The sequence below is a fragment of the Microcaecilia unicolor genome, chromosome 14 (genome assembly GCF_901765095.1).
Source record: "Microcaecilia unicolor chromosome 14, aMicUni1.1, whole genome shotgun sequence".
Classification (NCBI taxonomy): Eukaryota; Metazoa; Chordata; class Amphibia; order Gymnophiona; family Siphonopidae; genus Microcaecilia; species Microcaecilia unicolor.
The window spans coordinates 11,525,322-11,551,474 of NC_044044.1; the positions used below are offsets into that span (position 1 = coordinate 11,525,322).

The 26,153-nt window shown below is 43.6% G+C and overlaps 1 protein-coding gene across 1 annotated transcript in view; it reads right to left on the reverse strand.

The window, feature by feature from the left end:
• Window positions 1-3,172: 3,172 nt before the first annotated feature.
• The window catches only part of LOC115458286 (neuronal tyrosine-phosphorylated phosphoinositide-3-kinase adapter 1-like), a 97,133-nt gene continuing 74,152 nt past the window's right edge, over window positions 3,173-26,153 (reverse strand). Inside the window, exons 5-7 of the mRNA XM_030188149.1 lie at window positions 11,530-11,639; window positions 8,927-8,968; window positions 3,173-3,507 (exon numbers count right to left, since the gene is read on the reverse strand). Coding sequence (XP_030044009.1) covers window positions 3,283-3,507; window positions 8,927-8,968; window positions 11,530-11,639 — 377 coding nt within the window. The 3' untranslated portion in view covers window positions 3,173-3,282. The remainder of the gene's footprint in view (window positions 3,508-8,926; window positions 8,969-11,529; window positions 11,640-26,153) is intronic.

Sequence of the window (26,153 nt, forward strand, 5' to 3'; positions counted from 1 at the left end):
CCTCACCCTGTTGTACACAACCAATAGGAGCTGGGCTAATAGAAGCCAACTGGTCCAGGCAGCCACCCTTCATAGCCTCAAATGAAGTAACATGAGAATAATTTTTACAAAGCGCTTTTTAACCGTAAGAAAATTTTATAATTTAAAACAGCAATATTATTTTGACAATAGGTTTTATAATATATACATTATAATTCATCATTTTCTTTTTTGAGTATTATAATGGAATGAACCAAAAAAAGATATTTTTAAAATAAATAACCCCTTCCCTTTCTACCCAGCATAAATATTGAAAAGCAGAAGGTACTACACTAAAACTGTTTCAAAGGTTAAAATAGTTTGATGCAGCAATTTTCCCGCCTCCCCCCCCCCCCCACCCCCCCCCCCCCCCCCCCAACTCCATTTCATATGCACAGACCATCAGCACCAACTTAACTTTTGCTCTGCTTGGCTTTATGTGCAATCACTGGCTCCAGTCCAGTGATGCTGTCTTTAAAGATTTACAAAACAGCAGCAGAAATCGGAACACATTTCAAAAACAATTAGAACTTGTAGATAAGGGCCTGTGTCACTGTAATGTAGCTATGTCAATCAATTAAACATATAGTCCCCTTCTAACTGTGACTTCTTCATAAACTTTCGAAACTCTGGCCATAGTCGGCCGTGGCGTTCTGGATATCACTAAACAGCGTACACAGATAAGTCATGCCATTATATAAATAAGTTAAACTAAATTTAAATATAAGAATGGACATTTAATGGCGGACAAGGTTTTGTGCCTATGATAAGACAGATGTGCTCCTTTGTACGGGAGGCTGTGGTGCCACACTTTACAGGAGCTGTCCATTGAGGCTTTTCCCTCCATTTATAAACATCTAGGTTTGCTCTTTTATATTTATTTATTACTGAGAGTTTGAAGAATGAGACGATTGGATTTTCAAAGTTTATGAAGAAGTCACAGTTAGAAGGAGACTATTAATTGATTGATATAGTTACATTTGCTTCAGCCCACATTATAAGCTATAGAAGTCACTGTAATGTAGACCATGCTCAGTTTCTACTCTTTTTTTCCCTAAAACCTTCACCTTTACCCAGTGCCATTGTCAGATGCAGGAAATGCAAGCGCCAGGCTATTGGAGGGGTGCCAGTCTGCCATGCCACCAACTGTGTGTCAGCAAGTTCCTGCTTGCTGTATAGAAGCTGACTTCCATAGTTAGCGGATCACTGTCTGATGACACAGTCATTCCTACACAGAAGACTAGCCTATTGCTGCATTGGAAGGGGTCCTGCCTCCCTCCCCCTGGGTATTCCAGTCCTAAGCTCTGTACCTGCCCCAGGTCTGAATCTCATACAGTGTTGGTTCCATCTACCTCTGCTTCTATAGATTTCAGGCATCTTCTACCTTCTTACTGGAAAGATTTTTTTTCCAATCTTCACCCACCAAACAAGTAAGCAGATGGCCCTCAAGCAATTTGTGTTAAGGACAGATGGAAATTAAAGTTGCCAAGTGACCCAGTTTTTGGTAGGAGACAAGGCCATTCTTGCTATGGTGACTTTCCCCTCATGATGTATTTTGGTACTTGTGCTCCTTTCAAATAAAAAGCATCAGGAGCAGAGGAACACCTTTTTTGAGGGATGGGGGCCTTATTACATTCCAGACCCACCCGCTCCACACCTCAAGCTCGTTAGTTGGTAATGCTACACGGGGCAAAGATTTGGCCAGGCCATAGCCCCAGTGACCTACCCCATTCCACTGCCTATGAAAGCAGGGACTACAAAACTACAATGCACCGGGATGTGAACTAAATATTTAGAATGAACGCACATAGGATTATAAATTAGGGTTGCCAAGTGGCTAGAGACTTGACAGCAATGATCCAGTCTTGACTTTACCCCATTATATGGATGGAATTATAGTCTTAGGGTCAATATGCAAAAGGGTTCAACTGGGCAGGAAAGACTCCTGCCCTGTTAAACCTCACTGAGCTGGCCAGTCCTAGATATTCAGCGGCATTTAACCAGATAGTGCAATGAATATCCTCTCTAACCATGAAAGTAGGAAAAGTATGGGCAGAGCCAGCATTTAACTGGTGATATTCAGTCTGCTAACTGGTTAAGTGAGTAGATGAAGTTAGGACAGCTGAAAGACTGTACTAACTTTATCCGTTCACTGATCTGAATATTGGCCAGTAAGCAGTTAGCTTACAGGTTGTCATACTAACCCGGATGTTCAATGTAGGATGCTAGACATGCCCAGGCACCGAATATCCAGGGTTAACTTGGACCGCGGCTGTGAGTGGCTTAGAAGCCACTTACCACTGTGGGCTGAATGCAGTTGGGAATCAGAGCTACAAGTCCCTGTATGCCGGGACTGGGTAGATCTTGTGGGTGAATCTGGACCCATCTGGTAACCATAATTAGAGTCCGGTGATTTAACCATTAGGCCCTTCCCCCCTCACAAACTTATTTCAACCAGCCAGACCTTGCTTTCTAAGGCCACTGCCTATGACATTAAAGTTCTTAGAATTGCAAATGGTTACTGTGGATCCAGTCTGGAGCACCCTATGTGTGCCATTGAAAAAAGCAAATTTTCATAACCCCAGTGGTCTTCATGAGACTGGAAAAGTTCTTGGCAGTATCAGCCAATCTACTGCCTCTGCTGCTTTCACTGTGTATCAAGTTTGAGACACCTTAACCCTATCATAGGTCTCCTGCCCCATTTCTGACCTGCTATGAAGGAGGAGCTGTGGCTGACACACCAAAATCTATCACTGCATCTAGATTCCTTTCTTTGTGGCAACTCTGCTGCTACTTCTCGACTCCTTCAGTTCCTAGTTGAAACTGGGATATGTTAAATATGTGTCTCAACACCCTACAGAATTCTAAGAGAAATGTGTATGCACACATACACATGTATAATCAATTTATTGGCAGTGCTGCTGCAGATTCTGTATATCAGTTGTCACACTGATTAAAATAAATAAAGACATAAATAATAGATGAATTGATGCATATACCTTACAGATTCATTTATCATAATCCAGGATACTGCCTACCCACTTTAACTGGACTGTAGCTTCTCACATTCCACCCCAAGTCGGACTGTCCCCCACCCCTATTCCCACCCGTACTCCCACCCAGAGGTCTCGCGCATTCCTTCAGCAGGGGACTCCGGAGAGGCGACCTGTTAGTCCTGCCCTAGGGGCAGACTGATAACCCCCTGACGCGGCCAGCTGCGTCTATGAGGAACTTTGTGGTCCGCAGACGTGGCATACCCATTCCTCAGATGGCAGTGTCCCACAGCACTGTCTGCTGCCTGCGGCAAGGAGGTGTTCCTGTCTTGCGGCTCTCTGTATTTTTCTTCCAGCTGGGGAGGATGGGCATGCTTTCTTGCTTGCACAGGCTGCGGTCTGGCCTGTGCCGTGCTTTGATCTCTTTGCAGAGGTAACGTTTCCTCTCGATCACCTCCAGCAGCTTGCCATCCCTCTCTCTACCTCCTTGGCATTGCTGTGGCTCCTGCACACCCTGTCACAAAATAAAACAAATTATGACTCCTCACTTTGTTAGTAACAGCATTCTGCAATGCATTTAGAGTTGCTATGTCAGGGGTGCTTAACACAGTCCTTGAGACACACCTGGCCAGTCAGGTTTTCAGGATACCCACAATGAATATGAATGAGATAAATTTGCATGCACCACCTCCACTGTATACATATTTACCTCATGCATATTCCTGAAAAACTGACTGGATGTGTTCCAAGAACTTGGTTAAGAACCACTGCCCTAGGTCAACTGAAAATGTTGATCCAGCCTTGTTTTTCCCTACTACATGCATGGATTTGTAGTCCTGAGGAAAATCAATGGGAAAATCAGAACAGACGAAAAAAACAGGACTTGACTGGCCTGCTCATTCAACCCAGTCTGAAGCAGAAATGCTACATGCAATGTTTTGTGCATGCGTATTCAGAAAAGTGATTTGGCTGCCTTTTCTGTTGGAGGAGGAAGGGTTCTAAGGTTTTGACTGTGCAAAAAGCACCACATTCTAATGCAGGTCTAAGCTCCAGCGCACAGCGTTTTTAACACACATGCTAAAAAGTATTTTTCTCTGAGGACAGGCAGGATGGTCATATTCTCACTAACGGGCAACATCACCAACGGTTCCCCGGTACCAAGATGCTCCCCAGTGTTCTATTTCTAGAAACCTTTGGAAGCAGCCATCCATTCATGCGAACATCTTCCTGCCCACTGTCATCACACAGGGCCGGGTCAGTCTTTACTTTTCTGTGGAGCAGAGAGGATGCTCTCCATCTGTTCTCCTCAGCTTGCATCTTTTTTTTTTTTAATGGCAGTAGCTTTGCTGTTTTTGCCTTTAGTTTGATGTGTGAGCATCACACAAGGCCAGAATCCTTTCCCTCTTTAGTTTCTTAGACAGAATTTTTGCTTTTTTTAAGTTTCCCTTATTTTTCTACAGCTCACCAGGCTCCCTTAGGCCTAGAGGATCTCAGTCAAAGTTAATTTAATCATTGCGTCGTTTGATTTCGCGTCTGCTATTTTTTTCTCAAGACATCACAGAAAACTTCAAATGGATTAAAAGAACTGCACCCACTGCAACAGGACATGTCCCTTATGGACACTCATAATTGATGCCCAGCATCGGGGGGCCTGACCATAATCCTCTGTACACAGATGTCAAGAGAAGGATTAAAGGTCGTTAGAAGCAGCGCAAATTACTTTTTGGTGTCAACAAGTCTGGTCCATTGATTTCAGCATTGGAGGCATCGATCTCCATCGCTCTGGGAGATACATCAGACACTGAGGATGCATCGGGATTGAGGTGGTCTCCGTTTTCCTCAACATTTTTCTTCACTTAACGTGTAATTAAACTCTGGAATTCGTTGCCAGAGAATGTGGTAAAGGCGGTTAGCTTAGCGGGGTTTTTAAAAGGTTTGGATGGCTTCCTAAAGGAAAAGTCCATAGACCATTATTAAATTGACTTGGGGAATATTCACTATTTCTGGGATAAGCAGTATAAAATGTTTTGTACTTTTTGGGGATCTTGCCAGGTATTTGTGACCTGGATTGGCCACTGTTGGAAACTGGATACTGGGCTTGATGGACCTTTGATCTTTTCCAGTATGGTAATACTTACATACTTATGTAATCTAGTCCTTAGGACACATCTGGTCAGTCAGGTTTTCAAGATACCCACAATGTATACGCATGAGATAGATCTGCATACAATGGAGGTAGGGCATGCACATCTCTCTCATGCATATTCATTGTGGGTATCCAGAAAACTTGACTGGCTAGGTGTGTCCTGAGGACTGGGTTGAAAACCTCTGCTCTACGGAAAGCCAGACACCAGCCTAGGTTTGTCAATTTTTTTCAGTGGTCAGATCTGGCATTTGGAAAGTGCAGACCTACTGGGGATTCGGACACCTATGAAAAGGTGCGCAAACTCTACTAGTTTTATTCTGTAGAAAGGTGGCTGCCTGTAAGAATTTTGATGCTATTTATAGATATACGTAAAGCAGCTGGATTCTGCAACCAGGCTGAACATGTATATCACTGAATTGCATATCTGGTTTATTTGCAAAAATTAAAAGTTAATTTAAATATAAACTATTTCCCCTTCCACCTCCCCACTAATCTGTGTTCACAAATGTAGCTGGTTAGTATGATATTCAGTACTAACTAGCTAAACTGTTGCAGACACCACCACCCATATAAATGACTGCCTTCAATCTAACCATAGTGGTAACTAGACATTAACATCTATCTGTGGCTGTTGTGTGATATAATAAGGATATTCTAGGTGACTAGCCTGCTTATAATCGAACGAGAAAAACGCCCAAGTTCCGACCTAAATCGGGAGATGGACGTTTATCTCACAAAAATGAATAAAGCGGTATAATCGAAAGCCGATTTTTGGACGTTTTCAACTGCAATCCGTCGCGGATGCGGACAAAGTTGATGGGGGCGTGTCAGAGGTGTGGCGAAGGCGGAACTGGGGCGTGGTTATCTGCCGAACAGAGATGGGCGCATTTCACCGATAATGGGAAAAAAGTATGCGTTTTTAGCTAGAATTTAGGACACTTTTCTTGGACCCTGTTTTTTCACGAATAAGGCCCCAAAAAGTGCCCTAAATGGCCAGATGACCACTGGAGGGAATCGGGGATGACCTCCCCTGACTCCCCCAGTGGTCACTAACCCCCTCCCAGCACAAAAAATGAAGTTTCTCAACTTTTTATTTTCACCCTCAAATGTCATACCCAGCTCCCTGACAGCAGTATGCAGGTCACTGGAGGAGTTGTTAGGGGGTGCAGTGGACTTCAGGCAGGTGGACCCAGGCCCATCCCCCCTACCTGTTACAATTGTGCTGCTTAATGCTTATTAGTCGTCCAACCCCCCCAAACCCACTGTACCCACATGTAGGTGCCCCCCTTCACCCCTTAGGGCTGTAGTAATGGTGTAGACTTGTGGGCAGTGGGTTTTGAGGGGGATTTGGGGGGCTCAACACACAAGGGAAGGGTGCTATGCACCTGGGAGCTCTTTTACCTTTTTTTTTGTTTTTGTAAAAGTGCCCCCTAGGGTGCCCGGTTGGTGTCCTGGCATGTGAGGGGGACCAGTGCACTACGAATCCTGGCCCCTCCCACGAACAAATGCCTTGGATTTATTCGTTTTTGAGCTGGGCGCTTTCATTTTCCATTATCACTGAAAAACAAAAACGCCCAGCTCACACATTGTTGAATAAAACATGGGCGTCTATTTTTTTCGAAAATACGGTTCGGTCCGCCCCTTCACGGACCCGTTCTTGGAGATAAACGCCCATGGAGATAGGCGTTTTCGTTCAATTATGCCCCTCTATGTTTGTCAATGACATCCACCTTTTTCTATGACCCATGTTAATGCCTGTCTGCTGTTATGGAAAGGCTGCTGTTAAATGGTCTGAAACTCAATGCCTCAAAGTCTGAGGTTCTTTGGGTGGGAAGGATGGTAATGGACTCAACAAAGTCAGTGAACCTAGAGGGTACTTTCCTTCATCTGAGAGATATTGAAATCAGGATAGACCAACAAAACTCAATGCGTGTTCAGATTACTACAGTTGTACAATGTGATAAGGGTCTTGAGATGAGCCTGTTGCTTTTTGCATCAAATGGATTGGCTATATTGGTAAAAGCAGTGGTCACAGCTCACACTGACCACTGTAATGCTCTTTATACATAGTAACCTAGTAGATGATGGCAGATAAAGACTTGAAAGTTTCGTCCAGTCTGCCCAACAGTCATGCTCATTATCCCATTCATGTAGGACTACCATCCAGCAAACTGTCCAGGCTTCAATGTGTAAAAAAATTTCCAATTCTAAAGGAAGGGATCTGGTTATGCCTATTTCGAAGAATTTACATTAGTTACCTATTAAACTGAACTGTCAGGTTAAATTAATTCTTCTTGTGTTCGAAGTTATACATGAGTTAGACCCTGAATATCTGGGTAAGTTTGTGAAGAACTATGTCTGCAGTCAAGCTACACAATCTCAACATAATAACTTATTGATTGATAGGGGTGTGTAAGTAAAATAATTTTGTTTGCCCCAAAATGAAACTAAAATAACAATCTTGCTAATTGCACATGAACAACTGTACACACTAACACAAGAAAAAAAATCGACATTTTAACATTTGTTTCTATTGATTCATTGAGAAAATGAAATGAAACTTGGGAAATGCCATTTTAAACAAATGGGTATCTCAATTGTTTCTTCAGTGTCTCAAGCTCACCTTTCAGTTAATTTAGATTGCACATCTTCTGTTATCGCCCCCCCCCCCCCCCCCCCCCCCCCCCCCCCCCATTTTGTGGAATTAACTGTCTGGCCCTTTGAGACAGGAATCTGATTTGTCTGAATTTTCTTGACTAAAGACCTAGTTTTTTTTTTTTTTTTTTAAAGCATATGGTACTAGTTAATAGGCATTCTTGCAGTACAGTAGACCTGGATGACAGGTGTTGGGGAGGTATGGGATAATTTTATTATATTACTGTATTATGAGTATGGAAGCTTCTATTTTTGCTGTTTCACTTTGAGATACTTTAAAAATGTGATTTAAGAGGTACATTGAAATGAAATATTCAACCACACCCATAGCTGGCTCAATCTCCAGAAAGTTAATTGATAGGGGTGACAAAGTTTAATTCTTCCCTGCTCTCAGTGTCACTGTTCTTGCTTTTTTCCCTTCCTGGGTAACTCATAGTTGCCTTGCTGGCTGAGGGCTGGTGAGCAACTCCAAAAAAGGAGGATCCAACATAAGCAGGATGTGTGAAGGACTTTATTATCTTATAGATGCAAAATGCCCAACATGGCCATGTTGTAAAATTTCTTCATCAGGACTATAACAAATTTGAGTTCACGTGGAGGGGCATAATCGAACGGGGCACCCAAGTTTTCATGAGGGCATCCTCGCAGGACGGCCCTGTAAAGGGGCAGGGCAACCCGTATTATCGAAACAAGATGGGCGTCCATCTTTCGTTTCAATAATACGGTAGGGGACACCCAAATCATGAAATTTAGGTCGACCTTAGAGATGGTCGTTCTTAGGTCGTTTTTGAGATGGTCGTCCCCGATTTTTGGCAATATTGGAAACTGAGGACGCCCATCTCAAAAACGACCAAATCCAAGCCCTTTGGTTGTGGGAGGAGCCAGCATTCATAGTGCACTGGTCCCCCTCACATGCCAGGACACCAACCGGGCACTGCAATGGACTTCAGAAAAATGTCCCAGGTGCATAGCTCCCTTACCTTGGGTGCTGAGCTCCCCCCCCAAAACCCACAACTGTACACCACTACCATAACCCTTAGGGATGAAGGGGGGCACCTACATGTGGGTACAGTGGGTTTCTGGTGGGTTTTGGAGGGCTCACATTTACCACCACAAGTGTAACAGGTAGGGGGGAGGATGGGCCTGGTCCGCCTGCCTGAAGTACACTGCCCCCACTACAACTGCTCCAGGGACCTGCATATGGCTGCAATGGACCTGAGTATGGCATTTGAGGCTGGCAAAAAAGTATTTTTTAAGATTTTTTTTGAGGGTGGGAGGGGGTTAGTGACCACTGGGGGAGTAAGGGGAGGTCATCCCTGATTCCCTCCGGTGGTCATCTGGTCAGTTCGGGCACCTTTTTGATGCTTGGTCAGAAAAAAAATGGACCAAGTAAAGTCGCCCAAGTGTTCGTCAGGGGCGCCCTCCTTTTTTCCATTATCGGCCGAGGACGCCCATCTCCTAAGCACGCCCCAGTCCTGCCTTCGCTACACTTTTGACACGCTCCCGTGAACTTTGGTCGTCCCCGCGATGGAAAGCAGTTGAGGGCGCCCAAAATCGGTTTTCGACTATGCCGATTTGGGCGACCCTGCAAGAAGGACGCCCATCTCCCGATTTGTATCGGAAAATGGGCGCCCTTCTCTTTCGAAAATTCACCTGACAGAGAATCTAACTATCAGTATTTAAACAGGCAGCCTAGATCAGTTTAATCAGATGTTATAACGGATTTTATTTTACCTGCATGAATTTTATCCTGTCAATAAGAGCATACGTTCACAAAATAGACTCTACCACCATTATATAATGGCTAACCTTGCAGCAAGAATACAGCAAAAGTGATTTAGCCTGTTTACATAGAGGGGCATAATCAAACGCCCATCTCCATGGGCGTCTATGTCCGAGAACGGGTACGTGAAGGGGCGGGACAGACCGTATTTTCGAAAAAAAAATGGGTGCCCATCTTTTTTTTTTCGATAATACGGTTTGTGCCGGGCAAATGCATCGGATGTGTGCGGATTTGAGCTGGGCACTTTCATTTTTCAGCAATAATGGAAACCGAAGGCGCCCAGCTCAAAAACGAACAAATCCAAGGCATTGGGTCGTGGGAGGGCCAGGATTCGTAGTGCACTGGTCCCCCTCACATGCCAGGACACCAACCGGACACCCTAGGGGGCACTTGTAACAATTTAAAATTAAAAAGTAAAATACCTCCGAAGTCCATAGCTTCCTTCCTTTGGGTGCTGAGCCCCTCAAATCCCCCCCCCCCCCCAAAAACCCACTGCCCACAAATCTACACCATTACCATAGCCCTTATGGCTGAAGGGGGGCACCTAGATATGGGTACAGTGGGTTTTGGGGGCGGTTTGGAGGGCTCCCATTTACCACCACAAGTGTAACAGGTGGGGGGGGGGGGATGGGCCTGGGGCCACCTGGGTGAAGTCCACTGCACCCACTAACAACTGCTCCAGGGACCTGCATACTGCTGTGATGGAGCTGAGTATGACATTTGAGGCTGGCAAAAAAAGTTTTTAAAGTTCTGTTTTTTTGGTGGGAGGGGGTTAGTGACCACTGGGGAAGTCAGAGGAGGTCATCCCCGATTCCCTCCGGTGGGCAGTTGGGCACTTTTGGGGGGCTTGTTCGTGAGAAAAAAGGGTCCAGAAAAAGTGACTCAACTTCTCGCTAAAAACGCTTTTTTCCATTATCGGACAAGGGCGCCCATCTCTGCTCGGCCGATAAACACGCCCCAGTCCCGCCTTCACCATGCCTCCAACATGCCCCCATCAACTTTGTTCATTCTTGCGACAGATTGCAGTTGAAGGCGCCCAAAATTGGCTTTCGATTATACCGATTTGGGCGCCCACCGGAGAAAGGCGCCCATCTCCCAATTTGGGTCGAAATATGGGCACCCATCACTTTCGAAAATAAGCCTGATAGTGATACTTAGATTCATACATGAATTCAAACTTGTTATGCCCCTGATGAAGACTTTTTGAAGCACGAACATGTTGAGCATTTTGTATCTATAAGAAAGTTCTGTACACGTCCTGTTGTCCTCCTTGGATCCTATTCCTTGATGATGCTCTTTTGGTGCAGATCCCTACCTCTTTGGTTTATACATCTACTGCTGAGGGCTGGTGAGGACATTTTCTACTGGAGTGATCCCTCTCAGTGCTGCACTGCTCTTTTTCCAGCCAGTGGTGTAGCTATGGGGGGCTTGGGCCCTCCCAAAATGGATCCAGGGCTGCCGGTTTGGCTGGTGGGGGTCCCCAACCCCTGCCAGCTGAAGCGTTTATTCAGTGCTACTCTCCTTGCACTGTGTGCCCTGCTTCCTTCTCATCGTGTGCATATTTGGTTTTATTGAAACTGAGCATGCACAACATGAGTGGAAGAAGGGCAGGCAATGTAAGGACAGCAGCGCTGTAGCAAAGTTTTGGGGTCTGCAAAGCCCCCCACCCCCCACCGGACAAGGTATGTGAAATTGCGGCAGGGAGGTGGGCCAAAATGTGCCCCCCCCCCCCCCCACCTTGGGCTCTGGCTCCCCCACTTCGAGATCTGGCTACACCCCTGCTTCTAGCATTTTCTCCCTGTCTCCCTAAAGCGTGCTTTCTCTGTGGCATGCCACATCCAAGCCACGGTGCAACCCTATCCTTTTCCACTCTGTGTTCTTTTCTCAAAATTCATCAACATGTCCAATGGTTTTCTGAGACTCTGAAGTAGTACCTGGTTCTGGCTCTCCTTGCCTTGGGTTGCCTGCCTCTGCACATGAAAAGCTGCATGGCGCACGCCAGAGGTAGACGCTGATCGCCCCAGGCGGTAACCGCTCATTAAGTCTGGAAAAAAAAAAAAAGGATGCTCAGAAGAACAAAGATAAATTATGTAAGAGCCATACCCATAACACATTATTTAATTTTTAAAAAATATGTTCTTCCAACTCATCAATGTCCACAAGCAGATCATAGCCAGATACCTTTTTGCCTACGCCATACAGCCCTTTTATTGCTGTAAAAGGGTCTCAACCTAGATTTTCTCGTGGTTCCAGAGAACACAACAAGTAGCAATGATTTAGGCTTTAGAGGACATACTCCTTGTTAATGTTTATGTAAACTGTTGACTACCCATGTTGTCACTGTAAATGATGGGAATCTGAAGACCAGCGTACAGAAAGGCCAGCTTAGAACTGAGGCACAGGGAGGTAATGTGATTCACTTGAGATTACACACAGAGACTCTTGGGAGAAGAGAGTATGTGATTTGAAGGAGGAAAATAAGAATAATTTTCTTGTCAAGACTTGCTGAGTATCTTCTTATGGTGGCCTCATTGTATTACATCTAGAATACAACTAAGCAAAGTGAGCCCCACTTTTGAAGTATGAGAAGAAGCAAAAGAAGAAAAATGTACACTGGCTACAAACTGCCCCAGACAAACCTTTGATAATGATTGAGAGATGTGAACGCACATAAATTATACCCCCCTACCCCAAACACCTCCACCAAAGCAACCACAATTTTAAAAAATGCATAGTGGGTTGTGAATTTGACTGAATAAACCTTGTCCATGTCAAGAGTAGAATAGGTAATATGGGTATGAAGAATATTCATATCAATAAAGTTATTTGAACCTCATGTGGTCAAATCGAAAGCCTCCCCCCACCCCTGGTCATTCTTTTTCCCCAAACCAAGTTACCAGTTTCTCCCTTTTCTATTCTGCCCATCCACACCATACCACTTCCCTCAGCCAGTCTTCACCAGTGTTTCTCCCCTTTTCCCCTCAGTCCACCCACACTACACTTTCTTTTCCCTTCATCTTGTCCCCACCACTCTTTCTCAATTTCTCTGTTCTCTCACAATCTCCTAATGTCTGCTTCCACCTTTCTCCTTCCTATCTTTTTGTTCTTCCCCTCCTTTTAATTCTTCTGCTCCCGCACGAGAATTGTCTAACTTTTTACATTTGGATATTTTCTCTCTTGATAGGACCAGGGGTGGGGTGGGGAGACAACTAAGGCAATTACCCTGGGCCCCCGTATCAAAGGGAGCCCCAAGCCTGCCCAAATCTGAACGAGGCACAGTGCGCTGACATGCTTTGGGGCTAGCATTTCTTAACGCTAGCCCAGTTCCCCACACCTCTTCAGCCTGTTCTTCTCTCCCTTGCCCTAGCCTTCTGTTACCATCCACTCCCCAGCAAGTTCCCTCTCACTTCTCCCTAGCCAGCTTTGCTCCTCTGCAGATTGGGCTCACCCATTCCTTCACTAATCCCTGCACCTTACCCCTCCTCAGCAGATAAGACCTCCCTTCATTGCAAGTTCAACCTCTTCTCAGTCTGTGATTCCCCATAGCAAACAAACTTGGATCATTTCCCCAATCTTCGAATCCCTATTTTCTGGGTCAGCTCATCTCCCTCTGTTCAAGCTTGAATTCTCTTCTCTCAGCCATTTTTCCCTAACAACTCCATGTCCTCTTCCAGCCCTCACAGCTTTACTCTTCTCTCTGGCCCACAGCCCCACTATTAGCTCCTCTCTCCATCCCCTTCTCAGCTCTTTCATTCTTCTTCCAGCCCTTCATGTTCAAAGCAGTATTATAGCTCATGACTTGTATCTCCTTTTAGCCTGTACTCTCTTCCAGTGCTTCTATGAGCTCCATTGACAAGCTTATTTTGAATTAGCCTGCTGACTGTTGAGGGCTGAATATTGACCAGTAAAGCAATAAGAATTGGACATAATCATATTATATTATAGTCCATTCTTCTGTTCCGCTCCACTATAACGAAGGCGGAAACAAAACACTGAAAGCAGAACTAAGTGGCATTATCATGTTGTACAATGGGCTTCTCTTTTAAGAAATTCTCAAGCTGAACCGAATCTAAAAAAAAACACATTTCAGTTGTTCCCATAAGTGACCAGATATTTACATGGAAACAATTGATTAATTTATTTATTTATTGCATTTGTATCCCATATTTTCCCACCTTTTGGTAGGTTCAATGTGGTTTACATGGAACAATGGCGGTGGTTACAGAGTATCAAGCGGGGTTAATAGTTCGAAGAGACGGTGAGAGTCTGTGGAGCTTCCTCGCGGAGAGTATTGAGCTCGGTTAGGAACATAGGAGATTCTAAGGGGATTACAAGACAACAGTTAAAAAGTTATAGAGAGAGAGTCAAGAGAGAACACTACGTAGTCGAATAGGGTTGCATCATTCCAGATCTGGTGCACGGGAGGGTACGTAGTTCGTAGATTAAATGGGTTGAGAGTTTTGGACAAGTGTATTAAATGTGAGGCTTGGGTTAGTCAGTGTGAGCTTGTGCTTTTTCCGTTTAAACTGTCAATTTATGGGTGGAATTCGATTGGTCCATTGGATGGTTAGGTTGGTTCAGCGGGGATGTGTTTCCTGAACATGGGAAAAGGAAGCCCCTGAAATCAATGCCTTAGGTTTTAGCTGAAGGAAAGCTTCCTTCTCGAGTTGCTCTGGCTACATCAGGGAACACTGTACCCACCTGTCCACAGAAAGGAACCTGCTTCTTAAGAAAATAAAACTTTAATAAAGCCAGTTTCAACTCTTCAATCTGCAATAAGTACACCCAAAATTGATCTCTTAGTAATCGGATTAGATTAGATTTATTATTTATAAACCACCCTTGGAGGCATCTAAGTTATCAGATGTACTAATTGAATCCATGACACTTTATTAATTATTCTGGAGTCCTTAGGCAAATAATAAGCATTAACTAAAATACTGTAAGTGGCCAGGGAAACTGCAGAACATCTCTAAGGTACAACAGGTTTCTTCAGAGGAAATTAATAATAGAGAGCTCTCAGCCCTCAGCTGCTTGTAACAGTGAAATGGGGGCCCCTGTTGGGAGTGTGAATATTTACAAATAATGAAGCAGATAAGTAATTTTGTTTGAGTTATTGTTAAAAACAGACCTTCATGTTAAGTTGTGAGATCTCTAGTAGATAACTCTTCTGAATGGGAAGATAACACCATGGTGCTCATTTTCAAAAGAGAAAAACTTCTCAAAAGCGGCACAAAGCAGCAGATGGAATTATTTTTCTGAAGAACATCTAAATTGTGATTTTCAAAAAAGCAGAATTGGGACATTTTTTCACTAAATTCGTCCAAATAGCAGGGACATTTGGAGGTATGTTTTAGGCAGGACTTGGTTAGGCTTACAATCTGGAACAGAGAAAAAGGTCCAGGACAGAAAAGAAGTATGTTTTTATCTAGACCTGTTTCAGTCACAACTAAGTCTGAAAAAGATGCCCTAACTGACCACTGAAGGGATGAAGGCATGACCCCCCCCCCCCTTAATTTCTCAGTGGTTACTGGCCCCCCTTCCACACTCCCAAAGATGTGACAGTAGATACCAGCCTCTATGACAGCGCCAGATATTATGGTATTATGGCCATTCCTAAAAAAGCAGCAAGAAAGTGACTGGAGTAGCCTAGTGGTCAGTGCAGTGAATGATGGGCCCAAGATTCAATTCCCACTATAACTCTTTCCTTTCTGTACAAATATGTGAGCCCTCCTGGAACATAGAAATACCTCCTATACCTAAATATATAAGTGGCCTGCAAGCCTGAGAGCTATTGTAGTTGTGGGTTTGTACCTGGGTACCTTTATGTGAAGTCCACTGCACTGACCACTAGGATGCCCCCTGCACTGCTGGGATGTTGGTGTGGACAGTTCACCAGGAATGTTGCCAGTCCCTAGCGCTTGCTTTTCCTTTTTTTTTTTTATTTTTTTTTTATTGAGAACTTTTGATTATACTACAATGAAAACATAACCAGAAGTATGCATGCAGAAGAATACATATCAATATGCAAAGAAAAATATAGCATGTAAGACCACTTTACGGAGAGCCAAAGGCAACACATAAACTCATCCAAATTACATAACCCTTAATAAGTAGCAGGGTTGAGAGACAAAATCAAATAACTACTACTACTACTTAGCATTTCTATAGCGCTACAAGGCATACGCAGCGCTGCACAAACATAGAAGAAAGACAGTCCCTGCTCAAAGAGCTTACAATCTAATAGACAAAAAATAAATAAAGTAATCAAATCAATTAATGTGAACGGGAAGGAAGAGAGGAGCAAGTTGTCAATCAAACAATAAACTTCATCTTTCCTCTTTTTCTAACAAGAAACTTTCCAAGTGAATGGGATCCAAAAAGGTATAAGAATTAATTCCTGATGTAACCAGATATTTACATGGAAATTTCAAGAAGAAAGTGCTCCTGCAGCCAAGACACGAGGTCTGAGCTGCAGAAAAGCCTTTTGACGCAACTGAGTTGGTCTGACCAAATTGGGGAAAATCATAATATTCTGCCCCAAAAAAAGGGAACAATTTTTTTTTTTTAGGAAAATAAGCTTTCAAAATAGACATCTTATGTTCTTCCTTATGAAAAAAACAACCATTAAAGTTGTTCTCTTGGAAATAGGTTCTTCTGAACATTCTAAAAACCTAGATATATCCAGACTATCTGGCAAATCTATAACATCACAACCCCTTCTTTGTCATTGAGCTTTTTGGATTCTGCAGGCAAGTAATAAGGTTTAGCAACCATCAAATCTTCGTAAACAAGAAAATGTGTCACAGGAAAATTTAAAAGCCTCAGGTGTATTCTCAAGAGATCCCAATTGAAGATGCAAAGATAAGCTATCCTTAACCATCGCAGAAACTGCAGAATAACATGAGCTTATCTTTCCTAAGCCATTGATAAATCACCTGGACCAGATGGCATACACCCCAGGGTACTGAAAGTACAGTACTCAAACATGAAATTGCTGATCCGCTGTTAGTGATATGTAACCTGTCTTTAAAATCTTCTGTAGTACCTGAAGATTGGAGGGTGGCCAATGTAACGCCAACTTTTAAGAAGGGATCCAGGGGTGATCAGGGAAATTGTACACTTATTGTTTGGACAGTCTGAGGAAATATACAGTGGCACTCTCCAGTTAAGTGCTGCTGAATATCCCCATTTAGGTGGCAGTGAATATCGGGGAATAATTTTGGGTGGGCTGGGGAACTTATGCAGGCCCAGCCGATCTTCAGCCGTCCAGCATAACTTTTATTTTGAAGCCCCCTGAAGCCTCCCTGTCAATGTCCTCTCTTTCCCTCCCCCCTTCTCAGCCCGCATTGACACCCCCCTAGTCCTACCTGTATCTCTGGTGGTCCAGTGGGGTCACTGGGGGCAGGAGCACAGCCCCCTTGCGGCACTTCTCTAAAATGGCTGCAGCGATCTCTCACGGCAGCTCGTGGTACTACACGAAGTAGTGGTATGACACAAAGTACCGCAAACTGCTGTGACAGATCGTGGCAGCCATTTTAGACCAGCGCCATGCGGGGCGAGACGACCCCACGACCATCAGAGATACAGGTAGGCCGGGGGGGGGGGAGGCCTGCCTGCACTGCTAGAGGGGGGGGTGTCTTGATGCAGTCCCTACTGAATATCGTCCAGGCCTGTATAAGTCCAAGGCACCCAGCCCGCCCAAAATTATTCCCCGACATTCACTGCTGGTGCCTGGCACTGAATATCGAGGGGATAGTATATTCTTTAACACTTCTTTGGGCAAAAGTAGATTTAAATTGTTGATTGTGTTAAAATTTTGCTCTCCAAGAATAGTGGTTATCTAATTTTGGGGTCCTCTTAAGAGGAATATATGGGCATCTCTAGTGTTTAGCGTGTGCTAAAAACCCTAGCAAGCCTTTGTAAAAGGACCCCTTTGAGCGCCATTTACTGAATCTGGCCCGTGACTCCTTTTGAACACTGACCCCATAACACTGCTCTACCAGAAGATTTCTGGAATCACAACCCTGATAGAATTGTGAAGAGTAAAGAAGTGATCACCCAGGACATTCCCACCGCAACCGATAAAAAGCTTGATAACTTGATTCAAGAAAAGTAGACAATAGTAAAAGGAGAAAAACACAAGAACGTCACTGCTAATAAAAGGATCAGTACCAGGAGGCTATTCTGTATTTATATATATGGAGGCAGAAGATCATCAAGAACAAAGAGATGCAATCAGACCTCATAGAACTGTGGCAGAAAAATACAGAAATAGTCTGGGGTGTTCTAGATGCTTCTGACTTAATTAATAATAACTTTCAAGCACATGATATGTGGAATACACATATTACACCCAACGAACAGCAAAAGGAAGGTCTCTTTTACACAATGCAAACATTAAATAGTCAATCTGAGAGACTGAGATTGTACCCAACATAGCCTGTTTTAAGAGTAGGCTAATTCCTGTCATGGTGTATGCAAAACAAATCTAACAACAAAACACAATTTTCTGCTTAACTAGCAGAGGGAAACGGCATTGAGTGAAAACAGGTAGATATAAAGCAGTTGTGTTTTGTTGTTAGATTTGATATTTCTGCTACCCACGTGAAATTTATTTTATCAGAGTTAGGCGAGAGAGCCTAGAGCACAACTAAGGTACAGCAAGAGAAAGTGATTTACCTGAGGTCACACACAGAGTCTGTATCAGAGCCAAGATTAGGACTGCTGACCTTGAGTATCTGTACCCTCAGTGTTTAATAACAATGAGTTACCAGCAGATGGCAGCAGAGACTGACACATCAACAGCAATTCCATTTAATCAGTGATTGGCACACAGATTCAGCCACCAATTTCCTGCGATTTCAGGGAACCTTTTACCTCTTGCCACAGAAGCCAAGCAAAACTTAACTCCTTTTGGATGCCACCTGGCATGCCAGCGTTTGACTCAGAGACTTGGACAGTTCAATGAAACCACACTATTTTTTTTAATGAACCTTTTGACTCTGGGCAAGTCACTTAACCCTCCATTGCCTACCACATTGAGCCTGCCATGAGTGGGAAAGCGCGGGGTACAAATGTAACAAAAATAAAAAAAAAATCTCAGGAGACACTAGGAAATATCCATATGCCAATCAGCCCCCCTGCAGGTCATCTTGAAATGGAAGAAAAGTCTTAAGTATAAGAAGCGTTGCATTAGAGAGAAGAATAGTTCTTCATTGCTTTCTGTACACTCCAGCCTTATGCTCTTTCTTCCTGTTCCCTCCTATAAAAGGAGGGGAGAAGCTGATTTAAGGAGAAAAGTGGCAAAAATCTGCTATGGATGCAGGTGAGCCAGGAGCTCACCTACATCCATAAAGCAATTTTACAAGAAATAACCCACAAAGTTTTTCACAGGATAGTACCATGGCCTCTTAATTTGTTGTAAACATAGAAGACAGCTCTGTGGGTGATGAACACCCCCCCCCCCCCCCCCCCCAATATCGAGCAAGCTCCTTCACTGTTTCCAGGGAAGGGTATTTGGCACCCAGAATCATTTTGAAATGTTGGCACTTATATTATAAAAATGAAGTGCTTGGGGAACAGCATGGGTGAGATGGAAATTCGTGTCTCTTGCCGGTCTTTTCAGCAAGGCTGTGGTTAATAGATAAACAAGAATTGTGATGCTTGGAAACTCTCAGAACAAGACTCCGTTGGGAACTTTAACTGGTGTCAGCCCCAATGTTCAGGCAAGAATCCTAATCATTAGACTAGCCAGTGACTTGAAGTAGGTTAAAGCAGTAAAAGAAAACACTTTGTCAGCCTTCAAGGCTCCACCCCCTAGGTTTCTGGTATTGGCTTGAGTTCAGTTAAAATGGGTTCTTGCAAAACAGGAAGCTGTTTGCAGCAACCTGAATGCTAACCAGCCCGGATGCTATTGAGCCTTCTGTTGCAGTCTTTGCTGCCAAGTCTTTCTGCAACAGGCTTGCTGATTCCAGTTCCAGAGCTGCAGTTCTGGTTTAATTCCAGTCTGTTTCAGCCTTGTGACCTGCTTCACAGCAAGCTCCAACATTAGGTCCTACGGTACCTCGAGTCTTGATATTTGAAAGTGAGTGTATACTCTCTGTTCTAGTTACCAGACGTGGCATCTTTCTATGACTGCAGAATGTGAGGGGCAGCAGCATGGCTCCTGCATGATAGGAGACCAGCGCTCCTAAATTGTCTAGACCCAGAAGACGGAATATACCCAGCAGACAGGATCTGGACCGAATTCAAACTATTATCAGAGGACCTCATCTCTAAAACGCTCAAGAGATTCGCCAAATCCCAATGCAAACTAGATATCTGCCCAAACAACCTCATGAAATCAGCCCCTCAACAATTCATAATAGACCTAACTAACCACATGAATTTCATGCTACAAAACGGACTTTTCCCAAAAGAAAAAGGAAACATTCTACTCACCCCAATACCCAAAGACACAAAGAAAAACACAAGTGAAATAACAAACTACAGACCAGTAGCATCTATACCATTAATAACCAAAATAACCGAAGGGATGGTTACCAAACAACTCACAAACTACCTCAACAAGTTCTCCATACTACATGACTCCCAATCAGGATTCCGGTCTAATCATAGCACAGAAACAGTGTTAATTACCCTAATGACCAAATTCAAACAAATGATTGCAACCGGCACTAATATACTCCTGCTACAATTTGAGATGTCAAGTGCCTTTGATATGGTAGACCACGAAATCCTATTACACATTCTCTAGTACTTTGGCATCGGAAGTAATGTTCTAAACTGGTTCAAGGGGTTCTTAACCTCACGTTCATATCAAGTCACATCAAACTCAACTACGTCAGCTGCATGGACACCTGATTGTGGAGTACCGCAAGGATCCCCCCTCTCACCAACTATTTTCAATCTAATGATGACCCCCCCTGGCAAAACTTTTATCTAACCATAACCTTAATCCACATATATATGCCGATGATGTAACAATATATATTCCATTCAAAAAAGACATCAATGAAATCTCTAACGAAATCAGCCAAAGTCTACACATCATGAACACCTGGGCAGATGCATTCCGACTGAAACTGAATACAGAAAAAACTAAATGCCTCATACTTACCTCCCAATACAACACGAATAAATTTACCGCCATCAACACACCTAAACTAAATCTGCCAATCTCAGAAACTTTAAAAATCCTTGGAGTCACCATCTACCTAAAAATCCTTGGAGTCACCTAACTCTCGAGACTCATGCGAACAACACAACAAAAAAAATGTTCTACTCCATGTGGAAACTGAAAAGAATTAGACCATTCTTTCCAAGATCTGTCTAGTGCAATCACTCGTACTCAGTCACCTGGACTATTGCAACTCATTATACGCAGGATGCAAGGAACACATACTGAAGAAACTTCAAACAGCCCAGAATACAGCAGCCAGACTCATCTTCGGAAAACCAAAATACGAAAGTGCAAAACCCTTACGGGAGAAACTACACTGGCTACCACTCAAGGAACGCATCACTTTCAAAGTATGCACCTTAGTCCACAAAATCATTCACGTTGAAGCCCCTGCATACATGTCCGACCTAATTGACCTGCCACCCAGAAACGCTAAAAGATCGTCTCGAACCTTCCTCAATCTACATTTCCCTAAGTGCAAAGGCATAAAATACAAAGTACTGCACGGATCGACTTTCACATACATGAGCACACAATTCTGGAATACACTACCACGCAGCCTGAAAACGACCTACGAACTGACCGACTTCCGCAAACTACTAAAGACTTATCTCTTCGAGAAAATCTACGGCAAGGATCAAAACACATGAAGCCCATACAATCTCATAGACGCGCCAATACACTCTCTGAAATCTCTTCTCCCGCGCTCTCACCACTCCTAAACCCTACCCACAGATAAAATTGTCAGACCTCCCTGTTCCCTCGATACTGCTCTGTCCCCCTCTCAACTCACCACTGTTATATTCTACTGTTCCATCCCCTAATAATATCCTGCATTTACTCTGTCTTATATAACTCTTCACATTGTAACCCATTATTGTACTGCAACCGATTGTACTTCCATTATTTATAATGTATTGTAAGCCACACTGAGCCCGCAAATAGGTGGGGAAAATGTGGGATACAAATGCAAATAAATAAATAAAATAAAAATGTATTACTATTGTCAGGGCTGTTCGGGGCCTTTCAGTACAGGCCCACTCTCAGAAGAAGCATCAGTGCAGCACAGGGCTTTCCAGTACAGGTATGTGCTCAAGGAAGTCTGCATTGGAGGAAAGTGGGATATGGTAGTGCTTGAGCACATACCCGTACTGGAAAGCCCTCTGCTGCACTGATGCTTCTTCTAGCCCTGGCAAAGGTGAGGAGACAATAACAGCAGCAGGCATGGTAGAGGAAAGGGAAGGGTAGATGAGATGCAGGACACTTGAGGGGGGAGGGGAAGGGGAGATGCTGAACTATTCGGGATCCTTTGATCTTGAGCTGTCATGGAGTAGGGGGCATTGTTGAAGGGACATCAGATACCCTTGGCCCAGCCCTGCTAGTTACCCTTCAGCCCATGTAGAGAATGTAGCATGCCCAGCCCACATTGAAGCATGGGGGAGGGGCAGTCTGCATTCCTGAGATGTTTTTTGAGTTCTGATCACCCTGAGATTATATGAGCATAGCTGGGGGATAGCGGATAAGAAGGATGCATGCGAAATCATACTCTCCCTTCCATGACACAGAATGGCACCGATCATCATGGGAAAAGTGTTCTTGTTCATAAAATCCTCCTTCAATTGAAACTGGTGTTGATGAGGAGGGTACAAGAAATGTGTCCCACTCCCACGCCTTCCCTGCCTTGTCTTCATTCAGATCCCCAAGGGCTAACAGCTTCCTCTTCCTCCTAGCTTAGGCGGATGGTAAACATAGAAACAGAGAAAAATGCAGGCAGATAAAGACCATATGAACTATTCAGTCTTCCCATCCGTGCCATCTACTCTCCCTTTCAGTCACTTAGAGATGCTATGTACTTGTCTCAAGCTTTCTTAAATTCAGGTACAGTTTTCATCTCCACCGGCATGTCGTTTCATGAATCCACTACCTTTTCCGTGAAGAAGTATTTCCTCAGGTTACTTCTGAGTGTATCTCCTTTCACCTTCATCCTATGCCCCCTCATTCCAGAGCTTCATTTTGATTGAAAGAGGCTCACTTCCTTTTATGCCATGTAAGTATTTAAACATCTCTGTCATATCTCCCCTCTCCTGCCTTTCATCCAACGTATACATATTAAGATCTTTAATTCTGTCCCCATATGCTTTATGACCTTGTAGCTGCCCTCTGGACCAACTCCATCCTGTTTATATCTTTTTGAAGGTGCGGTCTCCAGAATTGTACACAGTAGGATGAGATCTCACCGAAAGTCTTAGTGGTATCACTACCGTTTCCCTACTTTTTTTTTTTGTTACATTTGTACCCCGCGCTTTCCCACTCATGGCAGGCTCAATGCGGCTTACATGGGGCAATGGAGGGTTAAGTGACTTGCCCAGAGTCACAAGGAGCTGCCTGTGCCTGAAGTGGGAATCGAACTCAGTTCCTCAGTTCCCCAGGACCAAAGTCCACCACCCTAACCACTAGGCCTACTGGCCATTCCTCTTCCTATGCACCCAAGCATCCTTCTAGCTTTAACCATTACCTTTTCTATCTGTCTGGCCACCTTAAGATCATCACATATGAAATTGCTCAAGTCTTGCTCCTCTCTTTAGCATTAAATCTTAGCAGCAAAATTCCAGACCATTCCTCAAGCTTCGCTAGGTTCTTCCTCATGTTTTCTACACCCTCAGGTGTGTCTTCCTATTGTAGATTTTGGTATCATCCAGATAGAGGCAAACCTTACCGGACAACCCTTCAGCAATATTGTTTACAAAAATGTTAAAAAGAACTGGTCCAAGAACCGAACCTTGCAGCTCGCCACTGGTAACATCCTTTTCTTCAAAGTGAGCGCCATTTACCACTGTCACCCCATTCAACCAGTTCCTAAACCAGTCAGTCACTTTAGGGCCCATACCAACAGCACTCGGTTTATCTATTAGTCGTCTATGCAGAACTGTGTCAAAGGCTTTGCTAAAATCTAAATACACTTAGTAACATAGTAAATGATGGCAGATAAAGACCTTTACGGTCCATCCAGTCTACCCAACAAGATAAACTCATTTTACATGGTATGCGATATTTTATATGTATACCCGAGTTTGATTTGTCCTTGCCATTCTCAAGGCACAGACCATATAAGTCTGCCCAGCACTCTTCTTATACTAAAAGTTCTGAAGCTAACGTCGAATCCCTTTAATATTTACACTCCAGCCCATCCATATCTATTCAGTCACGATCAGGACGTAGACCGTAGAAGTCTGCCCAGCACCGGTTTTGCTTCCCAATTACCGGCATCACCATCCAATCTCCTCTAAGATTCCGTGGATCCATTCCTTCTAAACAGGATTCCTTTGTGTTTATTATTATTATTATTTATTATTTATTGCACTTGTATCCCACATTTTCCCACCTATTTGCAGCCTCAATGTGGCTTACAAAAACCTGTAATGGTTTCTCCATTTCAGGGAGCAGAAATACATTTGGTGGTACAGAGATATAATAATAACAAGGCTAGCTGTCGATCTACTCGAGCAGTTATAGAAAGAGAACGATCAAAGTGAGGGAGGGGTGTTGATGAGTTGTAGTTAGTTGTGGATTCTCATGGTAAGCCTTGGTGAATAGATAGGTTTTCAATGATTTGCGAAAGTTTGTTATTTCTTTAATTGTTTTCAAGTGGTTTGGAAGAGCGTTCCACATCTGCGTGCTCTTGTAGGAAAAGCTAGACGCATGTGTTAGTTTGTATTTTAGTACTTTGCAGCTGGGGAAATGTAGATTAAGGTAAGTACGGGCAGCTCTTTTGGCATTTCTGGGTGGGAGGTCCACGAGGTCAAGCATGTAAGACGGGGCATCTCCGTGAGTGATTTTATGAACAATCGTGCAGATTTTGAACGTGATCCGTTCTTTGAGTGGGAGCCAGTGTAGTCTCTCTCTTAGGGGTTTTGCACTTTCATATTTTGTCCTTCCAAATATAAGTCTGGCTGCGGTATTTTGGGCATTTGAAGTTTCTTAATAATCTGTTCTTTACAGCCAGCGTAAAGTGCATTACAGTAGTCCAGGTGACTTAGGCCATTGATTGTACCAGGTTTCAAAAAACGGCCCTTGGGAAATAAGGTTTTACTCTTTTGAGTTTCCACATGGAATGGAACATTTTCTTAGTTGTATTCTTCACATGGTTTTCAAGTGTGAGATTTCGATCAATGGTAACTCCAAGAATTTTCAGAGTGTTAGAGACGGGAAGGGAGAGGTTTGGGGTGGTTATGGTGGAGAATGTACTTGTGTTGTGTTGTGAGGTAAGTATAAGGCATTGTGTTTTTTCTGCGTTGAGATTTAGCTGAAATGCGTCCGCCCAGGAGTGCATGATCTGGAAGCTTTGGTTAATCTCGTTGGTGATTTCTTTTAGATCACGTTTGAACGGGATATAGATTGTGACGTCATCTGCATATATGTATGGATTGAGGTTTTGATTGTCCAGGAGTTTGGCTAGAGGTATCATCATTAGATTAAAGAGGGTTACATGTTTGAATTCCATTACCGTTTTCATCTCCACCACCTCCCGCGGGAGAGCATTCCATGTATCCACCACCCTCTCTGTGAAAAAATACTTCCTGACATTACTCCTAAGTCTGCCCCCTTCAACTTCAATTCATGTCTTCTACTTCTACCACCTTCCCATCTCCGGAAAAGGTTTGTTTGCGGATTAATACCTTTCAAATATTTGAACGTCTGTATCATGTCACCCCTGTTTCTCCTTTCCTCAGGTCGGCAAGTCTCTCCTCATACAGTTTGCAATGTAAATCCCAAATCATTTTTGTAGCTTTTCTTTGCACCGCTTCAAGACGTTTTACATCTTTAGCAAAATATGGCCTCCAAAACTGAACACAATACTCCAAGTGGGGCCTCACCAATGACCTTCTTCTGCTGGTTATACCCCTCTCTATGAAGCCAAGCATCCTTCTGGCCACAGCCGTCGCCTTGTCACATTGTTTCTTCATCTTCAGTTCCTCAGACACCAACACCCCAAGGTCTCTCTCCTGTGTCAAGTTTACTAATCTCTCCCCTCCTATCTGGTATCTCTCTTTTGGGTTTCTACACCCCAAGTGCATCACTCTACACTTCTTGTCATTAAATTTTAACTATATAAGCATGTAATACATATAGTATTAAAACAATCTAATGATATAATCAGAGAGTACGTTTGTATTGTAATTAAATTTTAACTGCCAGACCCTCAACTATTCTTCTAATGTTCGGAGATCCCTTTTCATCGTTTCTACTCCCTCAATGGTATCCACTCTATTGGCTATCTTCGTGTCATTTGCAAAAAGGCAAACCTTTCCTTCCAACCCTTCAGCAATATGGCCCACAAATATATTAAACTAGTTCTCTTCCTCGATCCAACTA